The sequence below is a fragment of the Microcaecilia unicolor genome, chromosome 5 (assembly GCF_901765095.1).
Source record: "Microcaecilia unicolor chromosome 5, aMicUni1.1, whole genome shotgun sequence".
In the NCBI taxonomy this organism is placed as follows: Eukaryota; Metazoa; Chordata; class Amphibia; order Gymnophiona; family Siphonopidae; genus Microcaecilia; species Microcaecilia unicolor.
The window spans coordinates 292,072,442-292,098,635 of record NC_044035.1 but is presented as its reverse complement, the minus strand read 5'-3'; the positions used below and the strand labels follow the sequence as shown (position 1 = coordinate 292,098,635).

At 42.6% G+C, this 26,194-nt stretch overlaps 2 protein-coding genes across 5 annotated transcripts in view; one reads left to right on the top strand and one right to left on the bottom strand.

Annotated features, from left to right (window-relative positions):
- The window catches only part of ATP5PF (ATP synthase peripheral stalk subunit F6), a 32,773-nt gene extending 18,920 nt beyond the window's left edge, over positions 1 to 13,853 (top strand). For all 3 annotated transcript variants that reach the window (XM_030204272.1, XM_030204271.1, XM_030204270.1), the window contains exons 2-4: positions 9,324 to 9,505; positions 11,924 to 12,048; positions 13,731 to 13,853. In XM_030204272.1, the coding sequence (XP_030060132.1) occupies positions 9,336 to 9,505; positions 11,924 to 12,048; positions 13,731 to 13,759 (324 nt within the window). In that variant the 5' untranslated portion in view covers positions 9,324 to 9,335 and the 3' untranslated portion in view covers positions 13,760 to 13,853. The remainder of the gene's footprint in view (positions 1 to 9,323; positions 9,506 to 11,923; positions 12,049 to 13,730) is intronic.
- A 3,160-nt stretch (positions 13,854 to 17,013) lies between these two features.
- The window catches only part of JAM2 (junctional adhesion molecule 2), a 98,940-nt gene continuing 89,759 nt past the window's right edge, over positions 17,014 to 26,194 (bottom strand). For both annotated transcript variants that reach the window (XM_030204266.1, XM_030204267.1), the window contains exons 9-10: positions 21,285 to 21,327; positions 17,014 to 18,270 (exon numbers count right to left, since the gene is read on the bottom strand). In XM_030204266.1, coding sequence (XP_030060126.1) covers positions 18,238 to 18,270; positions 21,285 to 21,327 — 76 coding nt within the window. In that variant the 3' untranslated portion in view covers positions 17,014 to 18,237. The remainder of the gene's footprint in view (positions 18,271 to 21,284; positions 21,328 to 26,194) is intronic.

Sequence of the window (26,194 nt, the reverse complement as noted above, 5' to 3'; positions counted from 1 at the left end):
TGGCCTCCTCATCAACGCTTTCTGCGTTTTTGCAGTCCTGGGCCGACACTTCCAGTTCAGAGCCCTCCCGTTCGGGTTGGCTACTGCTCCGCGGACCTTTTCCAAGGTAATGGTGGTCATAGCGGCCTTCCTGCGAAAGGAAGGAGTACAAGTCCATCCTTATCTGGACGACTGGTTGATCCGAGCCCCCTCTTATGCAGAGTGCGGCAAAGCTGTGGACCGGGTAGTTGCTCTTTTGAGCTCCCTGGGATGGATCATCAACTGGGAGAAGAGCCAGCTGCGCCCGACTCAGTCCCTGGAGTATCTGGGAGTTCGATTCGACACCCAAGTGGGCAGAGTGTTCCTGCCAGACAATCGGATTGTCAAGCTTCAGGCTCAGGTGGACCAGTTCCTAGTAGCCTCTCCTCTTCGGGCTTGGGACTATGTGCAGCTGTTGGGCTCTATGACGGCCACGATGGAAGTAGTGCCCTGGGCCAGGGCTCATATGAGACCACTACAACACTCTCTGCTGCAGCGCTGGACTCCGATGTCGGAGGATTATGCTGTGCGTCTTCCCTTGGATCCAGCAGTGCGCAAGGCGCTGAGCTGGTGGATGCAGACAGACAAGTTGTCTGCGGGAATGCCTCTGGTGTCCCCAGAGTGGATTGTCGTCACGACGGACGCCTCGTTATCGGGCTGGGGAGCCCACTGCTTGGGAAGGACAGCGCAGGGGCTCTGGTCTCCTGCAGAGGCAAAGTGGTCTATCAACCTCCTGGAACTCAGAGCCATTCGGTTGGCGCTTTTGGAGTTCATCCCGGTACTGGTGTTCAAGCCTGTACGGGTCCTGTCGGACAATGCCACGGCTGTGGCCTATGTCAACCGCCAGGGAGGTACCAAGAGCGCCCCTCTAGCCAAGGAAGCTATGAGTCTATGCCAGTGGGCGGAAGCGAACCTGGAACAGCTGTCAGCGGCCCACATTGCCGGAGTCATGAATGTCAAGGCGGACTTTCTCAGTCGCCATACCTTGGAGCCCGGAGAGTGGCAGCTATCTGCTCAGGCGTTCTTGGACATCACGAAGCGCTGGGGCCAGCCGAGCCTAGATCTGATGGCGTCATCGGCCAATTGCCAAGTGCCGCGCTTCTTCAGCAGAGGACGGGACCCTCGATCCCTGGGAGTAGATGCTCTTCTCCAACAATGGCCGACACAAGAGCTTCTCTATGTGTTCCCGCCCTGGCCCATGTTGGGCAGGGTACTAGACCGGGTGGCAAAGCATCCCGGCAGGATAATCCTGGTGGGTCCGGATTGGCCCAGGCGTCCCTGGTATGCGGACTTGATCAGGCTCTCAGTCGACGATCCTCTGCGGTTGCCAGTGGAGCAGGGCCTGTTACATCAGGGTCCCGTGGTGATGGAGGATCCCTCCCCCTTTGGTCTTACGGCCTGGCTATTGAGCGGCAGCGTCTGAGGAAGAAGGGCTTCTCAGACAAGGTCATCGCCACTATGCTGAGAGCGAGGAAACGCTCTACTTCTACTGCTTACGCCAGGGTTTGGCGTATCTTTGCAGCGTGGTGTGAAGCAGGCTCTCTTTCTCCTTTCACTGCTCCAATTTCTTCAGTGTTGACGTTCCTGCAAGAAGGTCTGGACAAAGGCCTGTCGCTCAGTTCCCTTAAGGTCCAGGTAGCGGCTCTGGCTTGCTTCAGGGGCCGCCTGAAGGGTGCTTCCCTGGCTTCGCAGCCAGATGTGGTGCGCTTTCTCAAGGGGGTTAATCACCTGCGCCCTCCTCTGCACTCAGTGGTGCCTGCGTGGAATCTCAACCTGGTGCTAAGAGCATTGCAGAAGCCGCCGTTTGAACCCTTGTCAAGGGCATCTCTGAAAGACCTGACGTTGAAAGCAGTCTTTTTGGTGGCTATCACTTCAGCCAGAAGAGTTTCCGAGCTCCAGGCGCTCTCGTGTTGAGAGCCTTTTCTACAGTTCACTGAGGCAGGAGTGACTATTCGCACAGTGCCTTCCTTCCTGCCCAAGATTGTTTCTCGCTTCCATGTGAATCAGCAGCTATGTCTCCCTTCCTTTCGTAGGGAGGACTACCCAGAGGAGTACTCTGCTCTTAAATATCTGGATGTGAGACGAGTCATCATCAGATACTTGGAAGTGACCAATGATTTCCGGAAATCGGATCATCTGTTTGTCCTGTATACAGGTCCTCGTAGGGGTCTGCAGGCTGCTAAGCCTACAGTGGCAAGATGGGTCAAGGAAGCCATTGCAGCGGCTTATGTGGCCGCGGGGAAGGTGCCGCCTATCCAGCTGAAGGCTCACTCTACAAGAGCTCAGGCGGCCTCGATGGCAGAGGCCGGTTCCGTCTCCTTGGAAGAGATATGCAAGGCGGCAACTTGGGCTTCGGCCCATACATTCTCCAAGCATTACCGCTTGACTGTGGCTGCTCGGGCGGAGGCCCGGTTTGGAGCTTCAGTGTTGCGGTCAGGGATTTCTATGTCCCGCCCTGGGTGAGTACTGCTTCGGTACATCCCACCAGTCTATGGATTGATCAGCTTGATGATATGGAAGGTAAAATTATGTATAATCATACCTGATAATTTTCTTTCCATTAATCATAGCTGATCAATCCATAGCCCCTCCCAGATATCTGTATTGTTTTTATTCTGGTTGCATTTCAGGTTCAAGTTTAGTCTTCAGTTACTTCAGAAAGGCTTCGTGTTCAAGTTTTTTCACTTGGATTCTTCAAGAGTTAAGACGAGTTTGTGTTACAGTGAGCTGCTGCATTCCTCTCCCCTCCGTTTTACGGGGCTGGATTGAGACTTAAAATTCTGCCGGCACTCCCTCCCGCTTCGTGCGGCTGTAGGGCAGTTTTGTACCCCTCCCGCTTCGGCGGTGTTCGGGTCAGTCAGCTCCTCCCGCGGTTGCGGTTGCAGGATAAGCCAGATCCCCCCGCATCGGCGGGTGTGGTGTCCCTCCCCCGCTCCGCGGGGATGAGCTGGACGGATTCCCCTCCCCCGTTTCGGCGGTGGTGAGCTGGGCAGAGTGTCCCTTCGTGGGTGTAATTCTCTAAGTGCTGAGTCCTGCGGATGGAGCTTTGATATCGACATACTGAGGAGTTTCCGGCAGCACATGACCACATATAGGGAGGCAAAAGTTTGCTCTCTATCTCCACCTGCTGGTAGATGGACACAACCCACCAGTCTATGGATTGATCAGCTATGATTAATGGAAAGAAAATTATCAGGTATGATTATACATAATTTTACCTTATTTTTTTTTCAACAATCTATTTCTTGATTAATTTGCGAGCTATACTGGTCTCATGAGGTTATAACAAAATAGGCAAAGGTTGACCTTTGAATATATGAGCGAAAGATAAGATTACATTGGTGGTGGGATAGTTTGTGCATTTAGTGAGTGATAAGAAGCTGACAAGGCAGCCAAATTCTGTCTGATAATAAGTTCAGAAAATTCCATGCCACTCTAGTCCTTGTTTTGTAACTTAAATCAGTGTTTCCCAAGTCCAGTCCTGGAGTACCCCTTGCCAGTCGGTTTTCGAGATATCCACAAAGAATATGCATGAACTTGATTTTCATACACTGCCTCCTTTATATGCAAATCTCTTTCATGCATATTCAATGTGGATATTCTGAAAACCTGACTGGTAATGGGCAGAAGCGTAGCCAGGTTGAGGGCACAGGGGGGAGCGAGAGCAGACTGCTGACAGCGCCGGTGCTTAATTTAAATGCGACACATTGCGTCAAAAATAGGCGTCAGCGCCGTCAGAAGTCCGTTTGGGAGAGCAGCTGCTCCCCTGGCGACCCACCTAGCTACACCTCTGGTAAGGGGTAGTCCAGGACTGGACTTGGGAAATACTGACTTATATTGTCTTGTCTTCTTGGATAGTTCTAGATTTCCTTGCTAACATCTTGATTAGATCATTGTTTCAGTGTTTATAGGAGTATGTTGTAGTTGGAAATGGGCTTATATGGCCGTTTAAGTTTATGAATCTGCCTGGCTTCAAGTAGTCTGGGGTTTCTTCATACAGTGATGTGAAAAAGTTCTCTTCCCCCCCCCCCCCCCCCCCAATAATAAGGGAAATCAGGAGGCGTGGGGGCGACTTTTTCACATTCCTTTATATCATTGTATTTACAAACTTGCCACTCCTTCTGCTTCTCTGCATTGGCAGCATTCTGTGACTTGTCCTGATGCCAGTCTCGTAGAATTGCTCAGCTCTTTGAAGATGATTGCTTTATACTATTGTAGTAAAGGGAGTTTTATATCATAATACAGAGGAACTCTTGGTGCACAGACACTGCAGGAGCAGCTAAAGCTGCTCATAGTTTTCCAGAGTTGCCAAGTTACCTTGTTCCGTGAGGGAGATGTTTGGCACTTCTGGATTTTTGACAATCCATTGCTGGTGCATTATGGGTAAAGGATTTGATTACACTGCCTGGTACTTTTTCTGTTCTTAGTGGGCTTGCAATCTGTGTTTTTGTGGTAGAGCAACTTGCCCATGGTTATTATAAGGCGCCACAGTGGGAATCATACACAGTTCTCCAGATTCCCAGCCCACTTCACTAGCCATTAAGCTGCAACTGGAGGCGTAGCTCGGGGGGGGGGGGGGGGGGTGCAAGGGGAATCGTTGCTTCCCCAAATAGATTTTGAATGAAAAGGTGCCTATGTGGACTGCCCCTTCATCTTCATACTCGTGCCTATTTTACGAAAGGTCTGCTCCCCCTGATGACAAAATCTGGCTATGCTTCTGGCTACAACACTCATTTTGATGGGTACAGTCAGGGGCTATAAATTCCACACTATTTTAGGATGTAAATTTTTAAAACCAGGACCGGCTAGGAAATCTCCCTCCTGGAACTGGGTAACATGGCAACTCTAGTTTTCCAGTGCAGTGGAGCAGGTTGAAAGAATTGCATACAGTGGAGGCAGTGCATGCAGATATATCCACACACACACAATTCACCTGTTCCCCAAAAAGGGCAAAGAGGAGCAGTAGAAAACGGAAGTTGGGAGTTCCAAGTTTTGGGAGTAAAAACTTCAGTAGCACTTCCCTGCTAAGTGTGCATCAAAGAACTGCAGTTTAATTTGAGGAGAGGAGTTTAAAGGGGTGGATCATGCTCTTCTGGTCCTTCATCTAAGCCAGACTACACAGTTTAGGGATATGAGTATAAAATCTCATATCATTTTAAACAGCTTTCACGTTTGCCTTGAACTTGTGTTATAGCTTATTGGCCACAAGAGGTCACTATAATACTTAAGAGTTCACATGAGACATTTGTCACAAGAAGAAAATCCTCTTTTATATTCTGAAGCGTTTACTTCCTACCTTTCTCCCAATCAGCCCTATTCCTCTCTGCATCCAGTGATTCCTGATTTTAGAAGAAGTTAAATTTGCCACATAGGTGGTAATTCAATAAGGAACTCCCCTAGTTCTAGGTGGCAGGAAGGCACATAAATGGCGGTATCCTAGTCATTTATATGCTCAAATGACCTTTTATGGAATACAGACTAATGGAAATAGTACATGCCATGCTTTAATGTCTACTTTGTCAGTGGCTGTGTGCATGGGCGGAGTTCTGGCAGAGTGCACATGTACATGCATAAGTTATACTATTCTATACATTCATAGAATTGTATAACTTATCTATATAAATAAATCCCACCTTGAACGTTCTGAAACTCCCTCCAACTGTGGCAGTGAAGTCCTGAACTGCTGTAGTCCTCCTGGCTATTCGGACTACTCACCACCGCCCTCAGCCACGCCCCTTCTGCGACCTACGCCACGCCCCAACTGGACATAAAAAGCACCATGAACGTTCTGAACCACACTTTGAAGCTTCAAAAGTTCGTATGTTCGAAGCTCTGTAACCACTTTTAACCACAGTACATCTGGGCGCCGCCATGATCTGAAACGAGCGTCACAGCTGCAACACACCAATAGGAATACAACAAGGGAGGAGCGTCTGAGGCGAAGGCGTCAGTCGCCGTTGCCACGCAACGGAATGCAATCACGCGTCATGCACCTATCAAACAAAAGAAGGGGCGGACCTACGGCTCACTCAATACGTGCGCCTTCATCGTTCCCATGCACCTATCAAAGAACTCAAAGAAAAGGAAGGAGCTCTGAAGCCTCGAAAAACACAGTCTCTGGGCCCCACCCTCGCGTCAAACGTTATGACGTTGAGGGCGGAGGCAGAGCTATTCACCGCCCTCGCGTCAAACGTTATGACGTTGAGGGCGGAGCAATTCACCAATATCGACGACGGGTGGGGGGGGCCACAGGAAAAACAACTCATACAACGCACCTCCGTTCAGAACCATCTCAGACTGCCAGGTCCCTGCAGCCGCTCAGCCTCTCTCCTTACATCACTGGAGAAAACCCCGGAGAAGCACAGCCAACGACGTCAAAGGGGAGAGGAGGAGCACCTGCACAGACGACCAATGTGAGATGACTAAAACAAGTTCCCTAACACTCAAAAAAACTAGCGCTTGCATGCTGATGCAGCAAAGGTGTCAAAGGTATGTCCTCAAGAACAAGACGCTGAGACCGCCTGTCAGCCTGATCTCCTTTTGATGAAACTCAGGATTTCTACGAAAAGGTGAAAATGCAGCCTGAACACTGACAACATCGCAAAACAATACACTTAATTCATCTCGAGGGCACCGTACGTCTTTCTTTTTACTGTTAGCAACTGCACGAAAATGTCGTCCTCACACTATCATTGATCTGCCTTCTGGCACGAGCCACCAATTAAAAAAAAAAACACTAAACAGTAGCTACGATCGGCCTAGGAGAGAGGCAGGTCTTTTTCATTGTTGTTGTTGCTGCTGCTTTTCAACACTCAAGCGACGCAGACAGGCTGTCCCGAGACCACAGATACGATCAACAGCAGCACACATCACAGAAGGCAGGTCAGAGAAGTTTCTCACAAGGAGTTGATGCCTGGCTGCACCTCAGTAACATCACATGTGGCACACAGAACAAGGAGAGTGGCAGACTCCCTCAAATACAACCCCCCCTCCCACAGCTGCCTCTCACTGCATCTCTAACATCCAAACTAACCTCTCTCTCACTCTCTCTAGAACACACACACACAAGGGACAAGAAGGAGATGAGAGGGGAGGAAAAAAAACCATCAGTACACACTCCCTTTCACTATCTCACTATCTCTCTCTCTCTTAACTGCCTATAACTGAGGTTGTGTTCTGCTATGGAACATTTTGCTGCTGTCTTCCCATTTTGAACCCTAGCCTTGCACACTCTCTTTCACAGACACACATACATATACACACTCTCACTCTCTCACTTAAATCACTCTCACAGTCTCTCTTTCACACAGACACACACACACTTTCACTGTCTCTCTCTTCAACACACTCACTCTCACACACACATACATACACTTTCTCTGACTCACTCTCTCTCTCTCTCTCTCACACACACATACATACACTTTCTCTGACTCACTCTCTCTCTCTCTCTCTCTCTCTCTCACACACACACACACATATACACATTCTCACTACACTTGAGAAATAAAAACAAAATAAACCGTTGTATTCAGACACACACACACAAGGGACACGGAGGAGATGAGAGGGGAGGAAAAAAAACACCACATGCACACTCTTTCTCACTCTCTCTCACTCTCAACTGCCTATAAGGAGCAACTGATCCTCCACTGTCACAGGGACTACTAGCATCTCTCTCTCTCACACTCACACACACACACACACGGGACACGGAGGGGATGGAAGACAAAAAAAGAATCATTGGGTATGGAGGGGACGGCAGGGGAGATAAGGTAACAACTGGCTCAAATGGTTGTGCTCTGCTATGCAAACTTTTGCTGCTGTCTCTCCATTTTGACACTAGCCTCGCACATTTTCTTTCACACAGACACGCGCACACACACACACACATATTCACACTCTCTCACACAGACACACACACACACACACTTTCTCTGTCTCATACATACACAGACACAAATACATACACACACTTTCACTGTCTCTGTCTTCCACATACTCACTCTCACACACACACGGCTGGAGTGGGGGCAGGGGAGCGAGGAGAATCGCTGGGTGGCTACAGGGGGGAAAGGGGACAGAGGAGAATCGCTGGGTGCCTGGAAGGGGAGCAGGGGACACAGAACAATCGCTGAGTGGCTGGAAAGGCGGGCAGGGGACACAGGAGACAGTCTCACTCTCTCTCTCTCACACACACACACACACACACACACACTCACACATTCATTCTATCTCTCTCTCTCTCACACACACACAGTCACTGTCAAACACACTCTATCAAACATACACACTCCGAGGAAAACCTTGCTAGAGCCCGTTTCATTTCTGTCAGAAACGGGCCTTTTTTACTAGTGTGTAATAATGCATGCATACATATTTTACACCAGGTGTCAGGGCTGTGGCATTAGATTCGGCAAAAACTAAAAAATTTACTACATTATGATATATTGTAAATGTATCATTTTATATTTTATAAATATCCTGGATCTAAAGTACTGGTAAATGCAAGTTATATTTACCTGTATTTTAGATCCAGATCAAAAAATGTAAAGTTTAATATCTGTAGGATTAGGCATCGAAGTCGGGCAGTAGAGGAGTCAGTCAAATGTGAAGATTTGGTATACCATCTCCACAGCCCTGCCACGTCTACGGCAGGGATGCATGGTGACGCTTAGATGTGCATGTGTCCTCTGCCACTAGTGCTGTAATTCTGTAATGAAAAGTAGGTTAAAATGGGCCCCCATAACCAGCAACTATAGAAGGCATCTTGTTATAGAATTAGTGTAGATGGGAAGAGTGTGGGTCAGATAGGTTAGGTTAGCCCAAAAGAATTAGTAGAGAGCTTGTTAAGAATATAAGCACTGAATAACCGAAAGGCCTGTTTCCAACAGTGGCAAATCCATGTCCAGGTACCTGGCAGATCCAAGGTAAAAGAGATTTTATGCTGTTCATCCTAGAAATAAGCAGGAGATTTTCCTAAGTCAATCTTATTAATGTCTTATGGACTTTTCTTTTACGAAATTTTCCAAACTGTTTCTAAACTTGCTAAGCTAACTGCTTTTACCATATTCTCTGGCAACAAATTCTAGAGGTTAATTACACATTGAAATATTTTCTCCAGTTTGTTTTAAATTTACTACTTAGTAGCTTCTTTGCGTGCACCTTAGTCCTTGTATTTTTTGAAAGAGTAGATGAGCAATTCATGTCATGTTTACCATCATTAACTGAAAGCTCCACTTAGTAGACTGGAGGTATTCTTCACAACCCCGCAGAAACCTCACACTGTAATCTGTTATTTACAGTGAAGCAACATCATGATTCTCCAGCGCCTGTTCCAGCTGTCCTCCATCTTTCGCTCTACAATCTCCATCCATTTGCGAAGGAACATTGGACTGTCAGCCATTGTGTTTAATAAGACCAAGGAACTAGATCCAATACAGAAGCTCTTTGTAGACAAGATCAGAGACTACAACACTAAGAGCCAGTAAGTAAATGGGCAAGTTTAGAAAAGTAAAGCAAGGTAAGGTCTTTAGTACGGAGAGCGATGCTTGCTGACCCAGCTTTAAATTTTCTCTGTCTTGACTATAAGAAAATCATGGTTTTTCTGTTCCTATTAGCCTTTCACGTTTATTCAATACTTGATATACTGCCTATCATTACAAACATCGGAGCAGTTTTATGTCATCTGTTAATTCTATACAAAACATAGGGGAAAAAATCTATTAAGCAAATTAAGAAAAATACAAAGTCCAAACATCATAGGCCTGTTTAGACCATACCTCACCTTCTGCCAGTTATTAGAACCTTGCTCCATAAATTTAGAAGAGGGAAATTTTCTTTGAGTTAAAGGCCCTTATGAAAAAAAATGTTTTTAGTCCTGTCCTAAATTTGGAGAATAACATTTCCAATCACAAGTATGTTGGCAAGTGATTCCAAAGGGTTGCTAAAAATTGAATCTAAATGAAAGTGCCTAAAGAAAACAACTACCAATAAATGTTGCTGACCTAAGAGTATGAGCAGAAGCGTATGGAAGCATAAGACAAGAAAGAAATAGTAATCCACCTGAATAATATATGTAATAGAACCTATGAACCTGTTTAACTGCATTAATAACTTTATTCAGAAGTTTTACTTAAGAGTGCACACCAATACTAAATAATGAGAGCCATCATCAAAAGACGATGGCTCTCATTATTTATTCACAGATGCCTGTGCTGTGAAACTTACATGAAAAAAGGCTTAGTGTAGTTGAGGCACACTTCATTATTTGGCATCATAGATTCTCTAAGGGATTTGAACTAATTAACACCATCGGGCATAGAAAGCTAAGACACCCAAATCTGCTTTAGTGCTTTATCCTAGGTGGATCAGCATGGTGTTGATTTCATACCCCCTCAATGTTTAAAAAATATATATTTTACACTACTTTGAGACATCGAGACCAAATAGATGTTCATACACCACGTAACTCAAATATACTGAGAGTCAAATTGCACAGTGTGAACTGTAGGCAAGCTGCTGCTTTCTTCTGTGGTGATAGAAGTAGCAGCAGTCTGAGGGGACCAAATGTGAAGATGTACTGAGCCCAGGGGTGAAGGGGTGTGGGTGTATGAGAGAGGGGAGGTCATGAGAGACTGGTAAGTGAACTAGGCCTTAGTGATATGTGAAGCAGAGGCAATTATCATTGTAATACATTTATCACCAGAATGGTTGTTTACAGTTTGATAAATGTAGGGTGCTTGTTTATAACATATGTACACAGAAACATAGAAGAATGTAGGCCTTCTGCTGTCCCTATCTATCCCTTAGAGATCCTATGTACTTCTCCCAAGCTCTCTTGAATTCAGATACTGTTATTTCCTCAGGTTACTTCAGAGTCTATCCCTTTTCATCTTCATCCTAGGCCCCCTCGTTGTATGGAAAGACTCGCCTCCTGCGCATTTATGCTGCATAGGTATTTAAATGTCTCTAGCATATCTCCCCTCTCCTGCCTTTCTTCCAAAGTATAGATATCTATCTCCACAAGCTTAATGATGAAGACCACTGACCATTTTAGTAGCCACCCTCTATACCGACTCCATCCTGTTTTATATCTTTTTGAAAGTGCAGTCTCCAGAATGAGGTCTCACCAGAGTCTTATACAGGAACATCATCACCTCCTTTTTCTTACTGGCCTTTCCTCTCCCTATGCACTCAAGCATCCTTCTAGCTTTCACTGTCGCCTTTTCTACCTGTTTTGCCACCTTAAGATAATCACATACGATCCTACTTCCCATGAATAGTGAAAACATGATTATAGCATTCCAGTACAGAGGTATAAAAGTGCAATATTGATCATTTTCCATACTCACTGGGTGAGAATGAACAGTAAAATTAGCCCGAAAGTTCTATTCTAAAGAGCATTAACAAGCAAGTTACTTGACAAAGGCAATACAGTCTGTCATTGAAGGTTTTTAAGAATAGGATGAATAAACATCTGTCTTGGGTTATTGTAGGTGCAGTGGATCTTGCATGGCACAAATTAGTGGGTCCTGGAGGTCTCAAATCTGGGAATAACCCCCAATGGGTCTGATATGCTTGCCTTTGTTTTAGGACTTCTTTTACAAAGCTGCACTTCCGATTAGGGTGTTTTGAATGCGAAGAAACCCATGGGAATAGAATGGGCTTCTTCGCATTCAGTGAGCCTAGTGCAGCATTGTAAAAGGAGCCCTTAGACTTTAGGATTTGGAAATTTACCAGCTAAAGTATTTGTGTGTTTATCACTGTAATGATCTGATTTAGAAGTAGATTTTGAATGTCTTGTGTAATAAAGACATTAAAAGACCAAGACAGTGACTTGTGTATTAGTAACTGGCACAGGTATTTTCAGATGATATTATTAAGCAGTTTTGCATTCTTGCAGGAAGGCTGGGGGTCCCGTGGAAGCAGGCCCTGAGTTTCAGAAAGAAATGAATGAAGAAATTGCCAAACTTCAGCGGCTTTATGGTGGAGGAGACCTGACTCAGTTTCCAAACTTTAAATTTGAGGGTATGTTGCACATTAAGTCTCATAGGCGCTAACCTAATGCTAACCAAAGATGTATTGTACTTGTAGATTTTATGTTTGTCATCATATTGGGTTAGGGGAAAATAAGGTGCTATCTGTTATTGGGTATTGGAAAGTTATTTTAGATCTAGACGTTGTACATATATGTTCTTTAAAAGTTGTCTGGTAATAATTACCACCACCAAAGTAGTGTGAGAGAAAATAAGGAACTTCAGTGATTTTCCTGAATGTTTCTTTGAGTTGACCAGTTCCTAGATTGCAAGGGGACAGGCAGTTTGTGATCTTAACTGGATTTCGATAAAGCCCACAAGAATGGGATTTGGCACAAAAATGATAAACTAGGTTGAGAATATAACTTGCCATGGTAGTCACTGGGGTTTACTCTGCTAAAGTAACCAGCTTGGGTGTCACAAAGATCAGTCCTCAGTCCATTCTTCTTCCATGTCTGTATATGTTGGCATTGAGGAAAGGTTAGAAGGGAAAGTGTGCCAATTTGTACATGATATAAAATAGCAGATGAACAGATATGCAGTGATGGAGGTGGGATGGGAGATTAAAAGTCTTTCATCTTAAGACTGGAAGAATAATCAAAGGTTTGGTGAGAGTTGCTTTAAAAAAAATAATGTACAAATTGTACATTTAGAGTGTAGAAATCTAAATTTATCAATGTCGTTTTGTAGATGGGGAGGGGAAGAACTAGCAGTTACCTAATGGGAGAGACCAAGGGGTCAGCGTCGCTGATGACCATAAAGAGAGTCAGTCAGTATGACAAAGCAATTGGGAAGGTTTGTAATATCTCTCTCTTCAGGTGCAAGTGTATCAGTACATGGAGTGTACCTTTTATCTAAAATGGTTATGACAACGCTTATTCCAGATAATGAGAGAGGAAAAGGTGAACCAAACCCATTTTCAGATTAATGGGTGTTTTTCCATATAATGGAACAAAAACCGAATCCAATTTTTCTTTTTTTTTCTTTTTGGATAATGTGTGTCTTTGGATAACGAGCCTTCCATTATGATGAGAAGAGGAAAGTAATACTGTCTCTGTACAGGTTTCTAGACCCCCTAGTGTGCATTATGTTCAGTCCTGAAGACCCCATCTAGAAAACGACATTGATAAATTAGGGACAGCTCAAAAGAGGACCATTAAAATGGTGCATGAAGTGGTCCTTATCTGCCAGTATTACATCAGGGACATTGCAAGTGTTTTCAACAGTGAGTTATTTAATCAGAAGTATGTGTGTGTGAGCCACATTAATTTTTTATACAGGGTCACATTGGAACACCTGAATATTTTAGTCTGTTATAGCATAATTTATATTTCTCAGAATGTGTGAATTACTTCTGAAATTATGGCTTCGTGTCCACCAGATAGGACTGTAATACTTCATGTGAGCTAGCTAAAACTCTCAAGTGAGCTATATGTTGGATGCGCATCTTAAATATTTTGAGTTCAGAGAGAACTTTAAATTGAATACAATCTATTAGTCTTCTGCATAAAATGTTAGAAATGACTACTGAAATCTCAAACATGATGAGTGACTGACAGTAGAGCTTATCTGAGAATAGGTTTATATTGTGAGGAGTGCATGCGGCATATTCTGTAAGCATGGTAAGCTTGTCATTAATGCTTTATGATTATTATTATTTTTGTCCTTTTCTAGAACCCAAGTTTGATGACACTCAAAAATAAGTTTGTGGACCCTGAGTTTTGCCATGTCCTTGGCTCCTGCATATGTTTGTTTCTGGAACGTTCAATAGTGGTATAATAAATTTTATCATTTCCAGCTTGGTTTCCTTTCTTTTATGTGTAAATTTTCAAATTCTAATGAACAGATCATTTAACCACTAATCTGTCTTAGCTGTTATCTGTTGACTTTTCATTTCTTAAAATGCTAGTATTGGTTATCTAGGCTTGTAACACACAAAAAGGTCACATTCAGAAATATCCCTTTCCGTTCTAAAATCCAAAACAGTGCTTTGGTTTTTATCATGCAGAGGGATGTTTGTACATTTTCTTTTTTTTGCTTTGTCCAGTAGTAAAATTATGTGCAAAATCATATTCAAAATCAATGGGCTGCAGTGATGCACTATCAAGGAAAGTAACTCAGCTCTGAATGTTGCAAAAACTAGCACACAAATGGGTCTGCAGTCTGGGTTTCACAAAAAAAAACCTACACTGTAGTGTCCTTGGACAACTAATCAAAATTTTGCTACAGGGCTCAGTTGCATATGTAGAGAATCGTGCAGGGTAGTACATTGGTGTCAGAAGCAGGGAGAGTAGGCCCAGCTCTATGCTAACAAAGCCAGAGCGATTACTGTTTTGTGTCCTGGCACTCTTGGTTTAATTTCCTGAGCCTACTCTACTTCTCCTTATTCTTTAGATGAATTGGTAGCTTAGGGCTTTGGGGTTCTATCAGTGGTCAGGAGCGCAGTACTTTGAATTATTTAATTTGGTTGTGGTAGGAACTTGGGGCTGGAAAAACCCAAGGTGCGCCTGCAGTTTGGAATCTGATGTCAATAAGCTGGAGCTCGCTAGGACTGCTGTTGACTCAGGTAAGAGACATGGTGAGGCTGGTAGGAGGGAGCAAATGAATAGGGGCTAAGCATGGGGAGATACTGCAGAGGGAATAAAAAGAACAAAAAAAGTGGAAAAAAAAAGGAAAGGATTTGGGAAGGAGGAGGATTTTTCCTTTGGCTGACACTTCACATTTTTAGAGAATGTTTCCACGTCTACTAGGAAAAACTTCCAAAATCTTAGAAAAAGACATACTGCTGCTTTTTTTTTTTAAGATGTTTAAATAAAATTTCTATTATGTAGCTTCCCACTATTCCAGAACCTGTGGGATTGTTATGTCCATCAACCAGCAGATGGAGATAGAGAACTGAAAGCCAAGCTGAGACATAGCTCTCTTAGCATCCAGTCCAGCTCTTCAGTATTTTCTATCGCCAGCAGGTGGATGGACACACTTTTCAGCCTCTGGTTTCATCCTTTCGCAGAGAGGATGAAGAGGCTCAGTATTCTTCCTTGAAGCTTCTTGACGCATGGAGAGTCCTCATTAGATATCTGGAAGTCATGAATCTGTTACGTAAAAAGGAACGACTGTTTGTGCTTTTTTGGTAAATAGAGGCTTGGCCTCGTGGCTTCAAAGCCCACAATTGCTAGATGGCTAAAGGAGGCTACTGTGTCTGCTTATTTGCTTGTGGAGAAGCATGCTCCTCAGGCCTTGCGGGCTCATTCTACAAGGCGTACAGCGACATCCTGATGCAGACTTCCTTATTGTTCCGGCAGCTACAAGATCAACACTGCATGTCTTTGCTAAGCACTACAGGGTGGACACTGCAGCACGCTTGGAAGCCAGTTATTGGTGCCAGGATCCCACCCACTCTAGGGATTGCTTTTGAATATCCTACAGATTCTGGAATAGTGGAAAGCTATGTAATGTAAGGAGAAAATAGGTCTTACCTGATAATTTTCTTTCTATTAGTCCATTCCACTATTCCAGAGGCCCAACTGAGGTTTCTGAGAGGTTTAGCCTGTGTGAAGTAATGGGTCAAAGAACGACTGTCACCTTGCATGGTGCTTCCTGCATAGCTCTTGTTCTCTACAAGTTGTCCAGAGATGAGAGGTCCATACATGTTTGCTCATCTGGTTAGTGTTAGACAATCTTAAACAACTTGCTAACCTATGTAAATACTGAGCAGCTGGACTAGATGCTTAGAGAGATGGCTCAGCTCAGTTTTCTAGCTCCACTTGGTTCACACAGGGAGAGATGGAGAATGAATGGGGGCCAGGACTAATGGAAAGAAAATGATCAGGTAAAACCTAATTTCTCCTTAGAAAGAAAACCCTGCCTTGTATTCTATGTGTATAGCAAATGGTATAAAGAGTTGTAGTCATGACTATCCTGGTGCACAAGTAAGTCGCATTGTATAACTTCTTGTTTCTAGCACGTATACCATATAACATTCTTACTCCTCATTATGAAACATTTGCAGGGTGGTTATTAAGCTCCGGTAAAACTTTTTACCTTTGTAATATTTATACTATGGGAGTCACTAACTTGCAGTACCTCAGGCTAGTAACTTGCTCTGTAAATTCCATTTTGCATTGTTGCAGCTGGGAATATCATGTGCTCTTAGTCTCAGCAATACAAAGTCTGGGAAACCCCTAGTACATAGCAGAGGTAGGAGGAGAATCCGTGCCTACTTTGTGGGGAGAGAGGCAAGTTGTCTCTTCAGCCATGATCCCCTAGGAGCATCAGGCCAAATGTTTCCAGGGAGGAAAGATAGACACCAGTTTTGAGCTGATGTTATCTTCAATAAATAATGCAGCTTGTGTAATAGGCCACTTTGCATCTCCACTGATACCTAACTTGCGCTAAAATAACATGTGTTAGACTAATAGCACATGGTATTGCTACTTAATGCATGCTAATAACTACCCCTGTTTAATGAGTCTTTTAAAATCATAATTAGCAATTATCTGAAAATTGCAGCTAGGTAAAGAATCCTCCTGCAGTGGAATCCCTAACAATGCAAGCCAGCTCATCAAAATTTATCACAATTGTGCTTTTATTAAACAGGAGTTTCAGAGCTGATCCGTGCTTCTAAAACTAATTGTTGCCATAAACCATGAGTAAATATGCAAACCTCTCACATATGGCTATCCAGGGCCTTTTTATCAGGTGCTCTTTTATTTAAATTAACAAATCCTACTATAGCTCATATAAGTAGAGATGAGTAGTCACACCATTATAAGTAAGTTAATATTTTCTTATATAAAATTAAACAGGTAGAAAAATAGTCTATATTTAACACAGTTTCAGTTGCAGCTAAAGTATTTTATGTGGAAAATCAAATTGTTAACATCATTTACAGCAAGGTGCTTAGACATAATTTCTTTATTCTGATAATTCCATTAGTAAATGTTTGTTTTGTTTTCCCCCCTGTTATAAGTATGTGTAAACCCAGCACTTACACAGATCTCCTTACCCTGTGATTCTTCTTCTGTACACACAGCATCAGAATTTTATGGGGGTGGGATTCTATTCATCACAATAGGTGAAGGGGACAGTGTGATTTGAGTGCCACATGCAAATTAAATGTTACATTAAAAAAAAAAGTTAACATTTGTGCATTGTGCTTGGAGATTTGGTTTCTTTCTAAGCACATATGTAGAAGTTAGCAGTATTTTTGTGTACACTAATACTGTAGTAGAACAGAGGCAGCAGTCAATGTGGCTGAATTACTTGAATTCGTGTATCACAAAAGCAGTGGTTCTTAAGTACAGAATCTGTATTGGGGAATCAGTCCTTTCCTGGAAATCTAAAAGGATTTACATTTTTTTTTAATTAGTCTATAGTAAACTTGTCTTATACTGGACAAACAGTAAGTCTCATGATATGGTTCAGAGTATCTTATACACAACCACAGACGAGGACTGAGATTGTTTCAGTTAAAAAGCTCCAAGGACTGACGAGCCTGCCTTCTCCCTGCCATTTCTTATTTTATTTGTGATTTTTTTTTTTAAAGCTGATTTGATGTACCCTTGCCCATGTGCTAGAGATTTTGCTGAGAATATGCACAAGGAGTTTGGTTAGCTGACTCATGATGTGTTTTATGATAAATATTTTCAGTTATTAGAGAGTTTGGGGAGGATGATTTTTTTTAAATTGTGAATATCAAATTATATTTTATTTCAGTGTATACTAAATTATTATGTACTGTAATGAGCCATTTTGATTAGAAAGGCTTTAAACACATATTTTTGCGTAGACTGGAAAATTCATGACCTCCGGGCCTCTCATACCTGAATTTTAAAACTAGTTATAGACTTTTTAAACACAAAAGGGGGTTGGTATTAATGAGCTCCACAATGCTGGACGTGATTGAGCTGTTCTCATCCTCTCAGGAAATACAATTTTTCCATGCACAGGTCTGAGATATTTATCCCAGCAGGAGGAACTTGCCGATTCTTTGTTCGAAGGACTGGAATGCTCATACAGGATGGAGATGGCTGCACTATAGGAAAGACACTTCACGGTAGTCTTCTACAGCAGTGCTGTCTCTCTACATCTTTACTGTTCCTGGCACTTAGAGGCGATCTCATATGCACAAGGCATGAAGCTGAAACGAAATCCCATCCTCCACCAGGACAGAATTCTTCAACTATATAACAAAGGACTTTGTGTGTTTGAAATCCTGTGTTAAAGAACAAAGGGAAAAAAAATGTCAGAAACTGACGACTATGTTAAGTTAAAATGGTGAGAGTGCATAAATTTGGTAAATACAGAGCTTTCAGTTGCAAATTTGGAAAACTCTACTAACAAGCTTCCCCGGTGTCCTACTGTTTTTCAGGTGTGATATTGCATTGCTAAAGGCAGATATGACCTGTCTTATGATTATATACCACTCTGGATAAATATGTTTTCTAAATGAATAGATGAAATTTATTTCTTGTGGATGTCATAAACCACAGTTGCTCTTTGGGTTTTCCTCTACATCTTTGCTGTAGAAATCCTCTATTCTACAATGGAGGCAGTGTAATGAACTCTCACACATACTTGTTGGGGAAATCCAGAAAACCCACCTGAGTTGCAGCCCTCAAGAACTGAGGTTGCCTACCCTTGTTGTAGCATCTGGTATGCAAGGCTGTCTTTCTATCCACTACTATTTACATGAGAAAATATTTTCAGCTACAGCATCTCAAATGTTAAACCTGGTTTTGTAAACATTGTCTAAGTAGGTAAAGAGACTGGCAACTTAGCTGTTCAAGATAGACAAGGTATCGTCAAAAAGGGCTTACTAAATATGGCACCTTTTGTGACATATGTAAGGCCATGCAAAAATAAATGTGCATTCAGTGGAAACAGCCCACAGCATTGTTTGAACATGAAAATAGCAGATTGCACAACACTAGCCATCCAATAGGAGCCAGTTAAGGAGGTAAGTTACAAATTTTTTTTTTGTTTTAAACACCAGCAAGGTAAACACAGTTGATTCCAAAGACCAGGTACTCTTGGGCATGAGTCAGACATAGTGTAAATGCCAGTAGGCAAAGCTGAAGTGTGTGTGTATATATATATATATATATACACACACACTTCAGCAGTATATATATATATATATATATATATATATATGTACTGCTGTTGCAAAATAAGAAACTCATGCTTTTGAGGCCCAAACAATGTCCAGAACATGCCCTCTTCAAAACTGTGTGGCGCTAGTATACTCATGTACATAAAGTCTTTTCTACAATCAAAGAACTCCTCCTCTAGGACCATGTAATTGTGTAAACACAACATTTAAATATACAACTGCTATGCAAAGCTTCTAAAAGATCTCTATAATTTCCAGCACTGGCCACAATAAGGACAACTTTATAAGGTGGCAATTGCATGCCAAAATGTCATAAAAACAAGAATAGCCATACTGCGTCTGGCCAATGGTCCATCTAGCACAGTATCTTGCTTCCAACAGTGGCCAATCCAGGTCACAAGTACCTAGCAGAAACCCAATTAGCACCATTCCATGCTACCAATCCCAGGGCAAGCAGTAGCTTCCCCCATGTTTACAGCATACTAGCACTTACATGGGTGATTGGCAAATACAAGTGCTAGGTGCTATTCTGTAAACATAGTGCACACATTGCTTAGTGTGTAACTGCTGTAGGCCATATCTGTGGGTGGAGCTAGGTGTTGCGTCTAGCAACACACACAACGTATAGAATAGTTTTGAGTTGCCTGCACTGCAAGGCATATTTATGAAAGGCAACATATGCCTGCCTTTAGCATGGCATAAGCAGTTGCACTTAGATATTGGGCACAGCAAGGCTGGTTTGCGCTAGTATTCTGTAATGGCTTAGGTACACCCTAATGTTAGAGAATTGATTCTATGTGCAATCCCTTTGTGGCAGCTGTAGTTTGGCTTGACTTAGAGTTTCCACCAATAGGGGTACTTCTATAAAGAGTGCCCAAGAATGTGTTTGTGTAAATGACAAGAATACCTAAATACCAATATTTCTAAAATGCGACGGTGCATAGCTTGAAGGTGTGTGTACAGAAGGGTGGATTCTGGGTTGGGCACACAGGTACACATGTATAGAATGCTCAAACACATACATACATTGTAGTAATCCAGGCATGAGCCTTTACCCAAGCTCAATGGCTATTTTAAGTGGCCAGGCCTTAAATAAACCCATATATTTGCCCTGCTCTGCTAGTATTTTATAAATGGAAGGACACCAAAAGTTAGGTGTCAAAATGCAGCACACTGAGTGTGAATTCTATAATGGCAGTTGGGCGCCCAGATTCTGTTACAAAATACATACATTGGGAATCAATTTTCATGACTGCAGGTCTGACTTAACATTGGAATTTTGCTATCAGACTTGCAACATATGGAGGCTTTAGCTTTGTTTCAAAGGTAGTTAAAAGCCCATTTCTTTCAATAGGCATATTGCTGACGTTATAAGAATGAGTTATTTATTTTTGATGTTATAATTATGTTCTTGTACATTGACAACATTTATTATGTATGTATTACTGTAAGCCGCCTAGATTTGTACATAGGAGGCATATAAGAAAGTTTTAAGTAAATAAGGGGATGGGACGACTTCCCTATGAGGAAAGACTAAACCAGCTAGTGCTCTTTCAGCTTGGAGAAGAGATTGCTGAAGGGAGCTATGATAGAGGTCTGTAAGGTACTACGTGCAGTTGAACTAGTAGATGTTAATTGCTTGTTCTTTCCAAAAATACTAGGGCTAGGGGACATGCAATGAAGCTATTAAGTGGTACATTTGTGCCCTCAGGCACTGCCCGGTTGCCCAGATGGTCAGTCCACTCCTGCATCTGACTACTCCTTTAACATCTCCTGCCTACTTTCTTGTGTGGACACTTGCAGATCTGTATGTCCTCTACAAAAAGACAAAGTTTACTATTAATCTTCCTGCAAATATTACTTGCAGCTCCAGGACCAATGAACGTCATACCACCACTGTCCTACATCAACCAAATTCTAACTCGGCACCAGGCTGTTCAGTTTGCAGAGCAGCCTCTTGTGAGGTGCAGTGCCCTAATACTGCAAGACAGCTGTTGGTATATGGCATAAAATTATAGAGAACCTACACAATATAAATTAATCTTTGACATATGCCTACAAATGCCTATTTTCCATAGAATGACAACAATTTCAAAATTGAATAGAATACTCACACTTTCTTTAGGTGGTGCAGATTTATAAGCTGATCTGGCTTTTCTGTTGACGAGAAGAGAGTTATTTCACCTGATATTCCTTGTCTGCACCCATTCATGTTAAAAATGCTTATAAAGATACACTAGTTACTCCTGAGGAATTGCATGACTGTGTGCTAACAGAACAGAGTGTGCACATAATCTCATATTTTTTTAGGCAGGGTCCACCTAGAAGAAGCAGCTGTGGTAATAAGTAGTTGGGGGATCTCCCCTGTGGCTTGAAACGTACCTGGAACTGGTCCCTAGGTCAGAGGTTCCCAAACCTGATCCTGTAGGCACCCCACCCAGTCAGGTTTTTGGGATATCCACAATGAATATTCATGAGAGAGATCCGCATGCAGTGGAGGCAGTACATGCAAATATCTCTCATGAATGTTCATTGTGGATATCCCAAAAACCTGATTGGCTGGGGTGTCTCCAGGATCAGGTTTGGGAACCACTGCCCTAGGTAAAGAAGAATTGCACAGTCTTCTCCCTGCATCACGTCTCCCTCTCAACATGTGAGTTTCAAGATGCTTGAGTCCTGTGCTGTTCTCTAGAACCTGAGAACAGCCTCGCACTAAGACAGCCATATGTGACAGAAGGAGGAGTGCTAGCAGCTTAAGAGATAAGGAATAGACACAGAATTGTGTCCACCTCCCCGCTCCCCCCGTTTTCTATTTCTGTTGATGGCTCTCTCATTCTCCCTGTCTCCTCAGCTCAAAACCTTGGGGTCATCTTTGACTCTTCTCTCTCCTTCTCTGCTCATATCCAGCAGATTGCCAAGACCTGTCGTTTCTTTCTTTACAACATCCGTAAAATCCGCCCCTTTCTTTCCGAGCACTCTACCAAAACCCTCATCCACACCCTTGTCACCTCTCATTTAGACTACTGCAATCTGCTTCTTGCTGGCCTCCCACTTAGTCACCTCTCCCTCCTCCAGTCGGTTCAAAACTCTGCTGCCCGTCTCGTCTTCCGCCAGGGTCGCTTTACTCATACTACCCCTCTCCGTTTTCGCATCCTGTTCAAACTTCTTCTACTAACCTATAAATGTACTCACTCTGCTGCTCCCCAGTATCTCTCCACACTCGTCCTTCCCGTGCACTCCGCTCCATGGATAAATCCTTCTTATCTGTTCCCTTCTCCACTACTGCCAACTCCAGACTTCGCGCCTTCTGTCTCGCTGCACCCTACGCCTGGAATAAACTTCCTGAGCCCCTACGTCTTGCCCCATCCTTGGCCACCTTTAAATCTAGACTGAAAGCCCACCTCTTTAACATTGCTTTTGACTCGTAACCACTCGCCTCCACCTACCCTCCTCTCTTCCTTCCCGTTCACATTGATTTGATTACTTTATTTTTTTTTTGTCTATTAGATTGTAAGCTCTTTGAGCAGCGACTGTCTTTCTTCTATGTTTGTGCAGCGCTGCGTACGCCTTGTAGCGCTATAGAAATGCTAAATAGTAGTAGTAGTAGAATTGGGGGAGAAAGTCTATAGAAGACATTATGGGGGAGAGAGAGGAGCTAAGGGGATGTTTGCAGAGGAGGGGTGCACTTTAAAGGATGGAGGATAACAGGAAGAGAGTCATCCACAGGGGCCAGACAAGAGAGAAATAAAAAATACAGACACAAAGATTATACTACAACAAAACTTTGATTCTTATGCTGCAGTGAAAGAGTGTCAGCGTACTAGTTTGGATACAGAATCTCCATGGCAGCCACATGTGAGAGGGGAACAGGGCATATAGCCTGAGCAGTTTGCTCCCAAAAGGCATTTGGAATAAGAAGCCTCATTATATTGTTGTATTGAAATACTTCTACATTATGTTGAAATTCTGTTCTATTTAATAAAAAAATAAAGCTGTAGTAAATCTTAAGCATTAAGTGACATTTTTTGGCACACAGTTTCCAGGGGTGTAACCAGTACACCACAGGAGCAGAGAGGAGGTTTATGTCAATTGAATGACAAGTTTATGAACACATTTCATTTTTAATAAGTGTGGGGGGTACATGGAATCACCTCCCTTCACTATCAGCTCTCTTTCTCTAACCATGTCATAGGAAACTGCCTTACATCACCAAACTATGGAATGAACTGCTACTTTACATTATGAATCAACTGACTCACTGCCTTCGAACAGCTACTCAAAACTCACCTCTTCCTGGACTATCTCGGTTCTTCCTCCTAATCCACCTGCCTTTCTGCACCCTTTTCTCTACTTCATTTAATCCCTTTTACTCTGTCTTCTTGTATTTTTAAGTTTGTAAACCGCTTAGAAGCCTAGTCCAAGGCCACTGCAGTATATCAAATGCAATAAATTGGAAAAATCATGTTAACATACAAGTGTCTATACTACTCATGTTATCTAATAAAAATAGAAACAGATCAGGTACAAGACCTACCCAAGCTGTCAATTTCGCTTTTATTGCAATACAGTAGATGCTCTCCTACTCTCTGGTCTTCCCTTTATTTTTCCATTCCTGAAGAGGCTGAAAAATTTAATCTGCTTTAACCTAGATAAAGGTCAGTGTCCAGCTGTGGCTGGCATTGATCTCGCAACACTTTTCTCCAGTGGCATAGCCAGACAGCCAATTTTGGGTGGGCACAAACTTTCTCTGCCCCACACCTCAAAATATAAATTATACTCTCTGTGAAGGTGGTCAGAATTCCCTTTTACCAAGCTTGGCAGGCAGCAGCAACATCTCTAAGCCACTGATGTTGGCACCCCACACACCTTTAGTTGTCGGTGGCTCAAGGATGCTGTCATCAACTACATAGCTTGGGAGAAGGGAGTTCTGGTCGTCTTTGGATGAATTCCACAGCTGAGGATGCTTGGTGATCCCCCACCAGCTATACAGCAAGGGTCAGGACCAATGTTTGCCATGCTAGAGCCCAGGTGAGAAAATAAAGGAGGGTTCCCCCTCCCTGAACCTCTTTCCTCTCTGCCTCCTCTACAATTTCCCCACCTGCCATTACTATCACACCACACAGGACTGCACACTATGTGGTAACAATACCAAAATGCTTACTAACCAAACACACTACTATGAATCAATTTATTGCATCAACATATGTCATTTTTGTTTAATTTTTAAAAGACAACGAGGCATCATATATCATACATCTACGCAGACAATGTCACGATTTACATCCCGTTTAAACATGATCTAACAGAAATCACAAACAAAATCGAACTCAGCCTGCAAATCATGAACTCATGAGCGGATGCATTTCAACTAAAACTCAACGCAGAAAAAACACACTGTCTCATCCTCTCATCACAATACAATACGAACAAACCAACCAGTATAAACACCCCAGATTACACTCTTCCTGTCTCAGACAGCCTGAAAATTCTCAGAGTCACCATCGACCGAAACCTTACGCTAGAAAGCCAAGCGAAAATTACAACAAATTTATTTATTTATTTATTTATTGCATTTGTATCCCACATTTTCCCACCTATTTGTGGGCTCACTCAATGTGGAAAGTCAAACGAGTAAAACCTTTCTTCCCGAGGGAAATATTCCGCAGCTTGGTACAATCAATGGTGCTAAGTCATCTAGACTACTGCAACGCAATCTACGCCGGATGCAAAGTACAAATTATGAAGAAACTTCAAACAGCCCAAAACACCGCAGCCAGACTCATATTTGGAAAAACGAGATACGAAAGCGCCAAACCCGTACATGAAAAACTGCACATTGACTCCCAATCAAAGAACGAATTGCATTCAAAATCTGCACTCTGGTTCACAAAATTATTCATGGCGAGGCCCTGATCTACATGGCAGACCTAATACTACTACTACTTAATAGATTAACCAACCAGAAACACAAAATGTTCAGCATGCACATACCTAAATCTCCACTACCCAAGCTGCAAAGGACTAAAATATAAATCAACATATGCATCCAGCTTCTTCTACATAAGCACACAACTATGGAATGCACTACCAAACATCTTGAAAACAATGCAAGAACTAACAATCTTTCGGAAATCATTAAAGACCAATCTGTTCAAGAAGGCATACCATAAGGATCCAACCTAAACACCCGGACCTGGCACTTAATTCTTCCTCCTTAACCACCTAATTCACCATGATTTAACGCAATTACCACTCTGTATTTCTCATACCAGAACTGGCATTCGCCATCACAGTACTATGTAAGCCACATTGAGCCTGCACGTAGGAGGGAAAATGTGGGATACAAATGCAACAAACAAATAAATAAATAAACTATTGGAACTCCTATAGTGCACAGCTATTCTAGATCAGAAGCTCTCTAATTATCATTTGCATCCAATGTCTTATTTTATCTTTTACATAAAAATGCACTTCTGCAACAAATATTTTTTTTAAAGATGATAAAACAGCGACCAGTTCACTTATCTGAGAATTTGGATTACAGAACTGTAGAGACGATCAACACACTGCCAGACTCTCACCAAATACAGTACAAGGGATTACAAATTAGAAATAAAAATATTTAACAAAAATTTCCTTTCCTACTGAACATAATACAAAGATATTTACCATGCACATTTCCCAAAGCTAACATATTCCATTTAAAGCATTCAAAATAATATTCTTTTTTTCTACCTTTGTAGTCTGGACATTTTATTTTTCCATTATGTTGGCTCAAGTTGCTCTTTTCTGCTTTCCTGTCTGCTAATTCTCCTTCGAGCAGCTGCTGTCTTTTTTCCTCTCTCCTGTCTATTCCCTCATTACACCTCCTCTGACAGATTGATCGTTCCTTTTTAGCTCTTTCTTTTTTTCTTTTCTTTTCTTTTCTTTTCTGTGTCAACTCAAATTTCACCCTCTATCACCTTTTCTTCCTTTTTACTTTTTAGTCACCTATCAAATTTCCATCTTCTCTCCCTCACTAGCT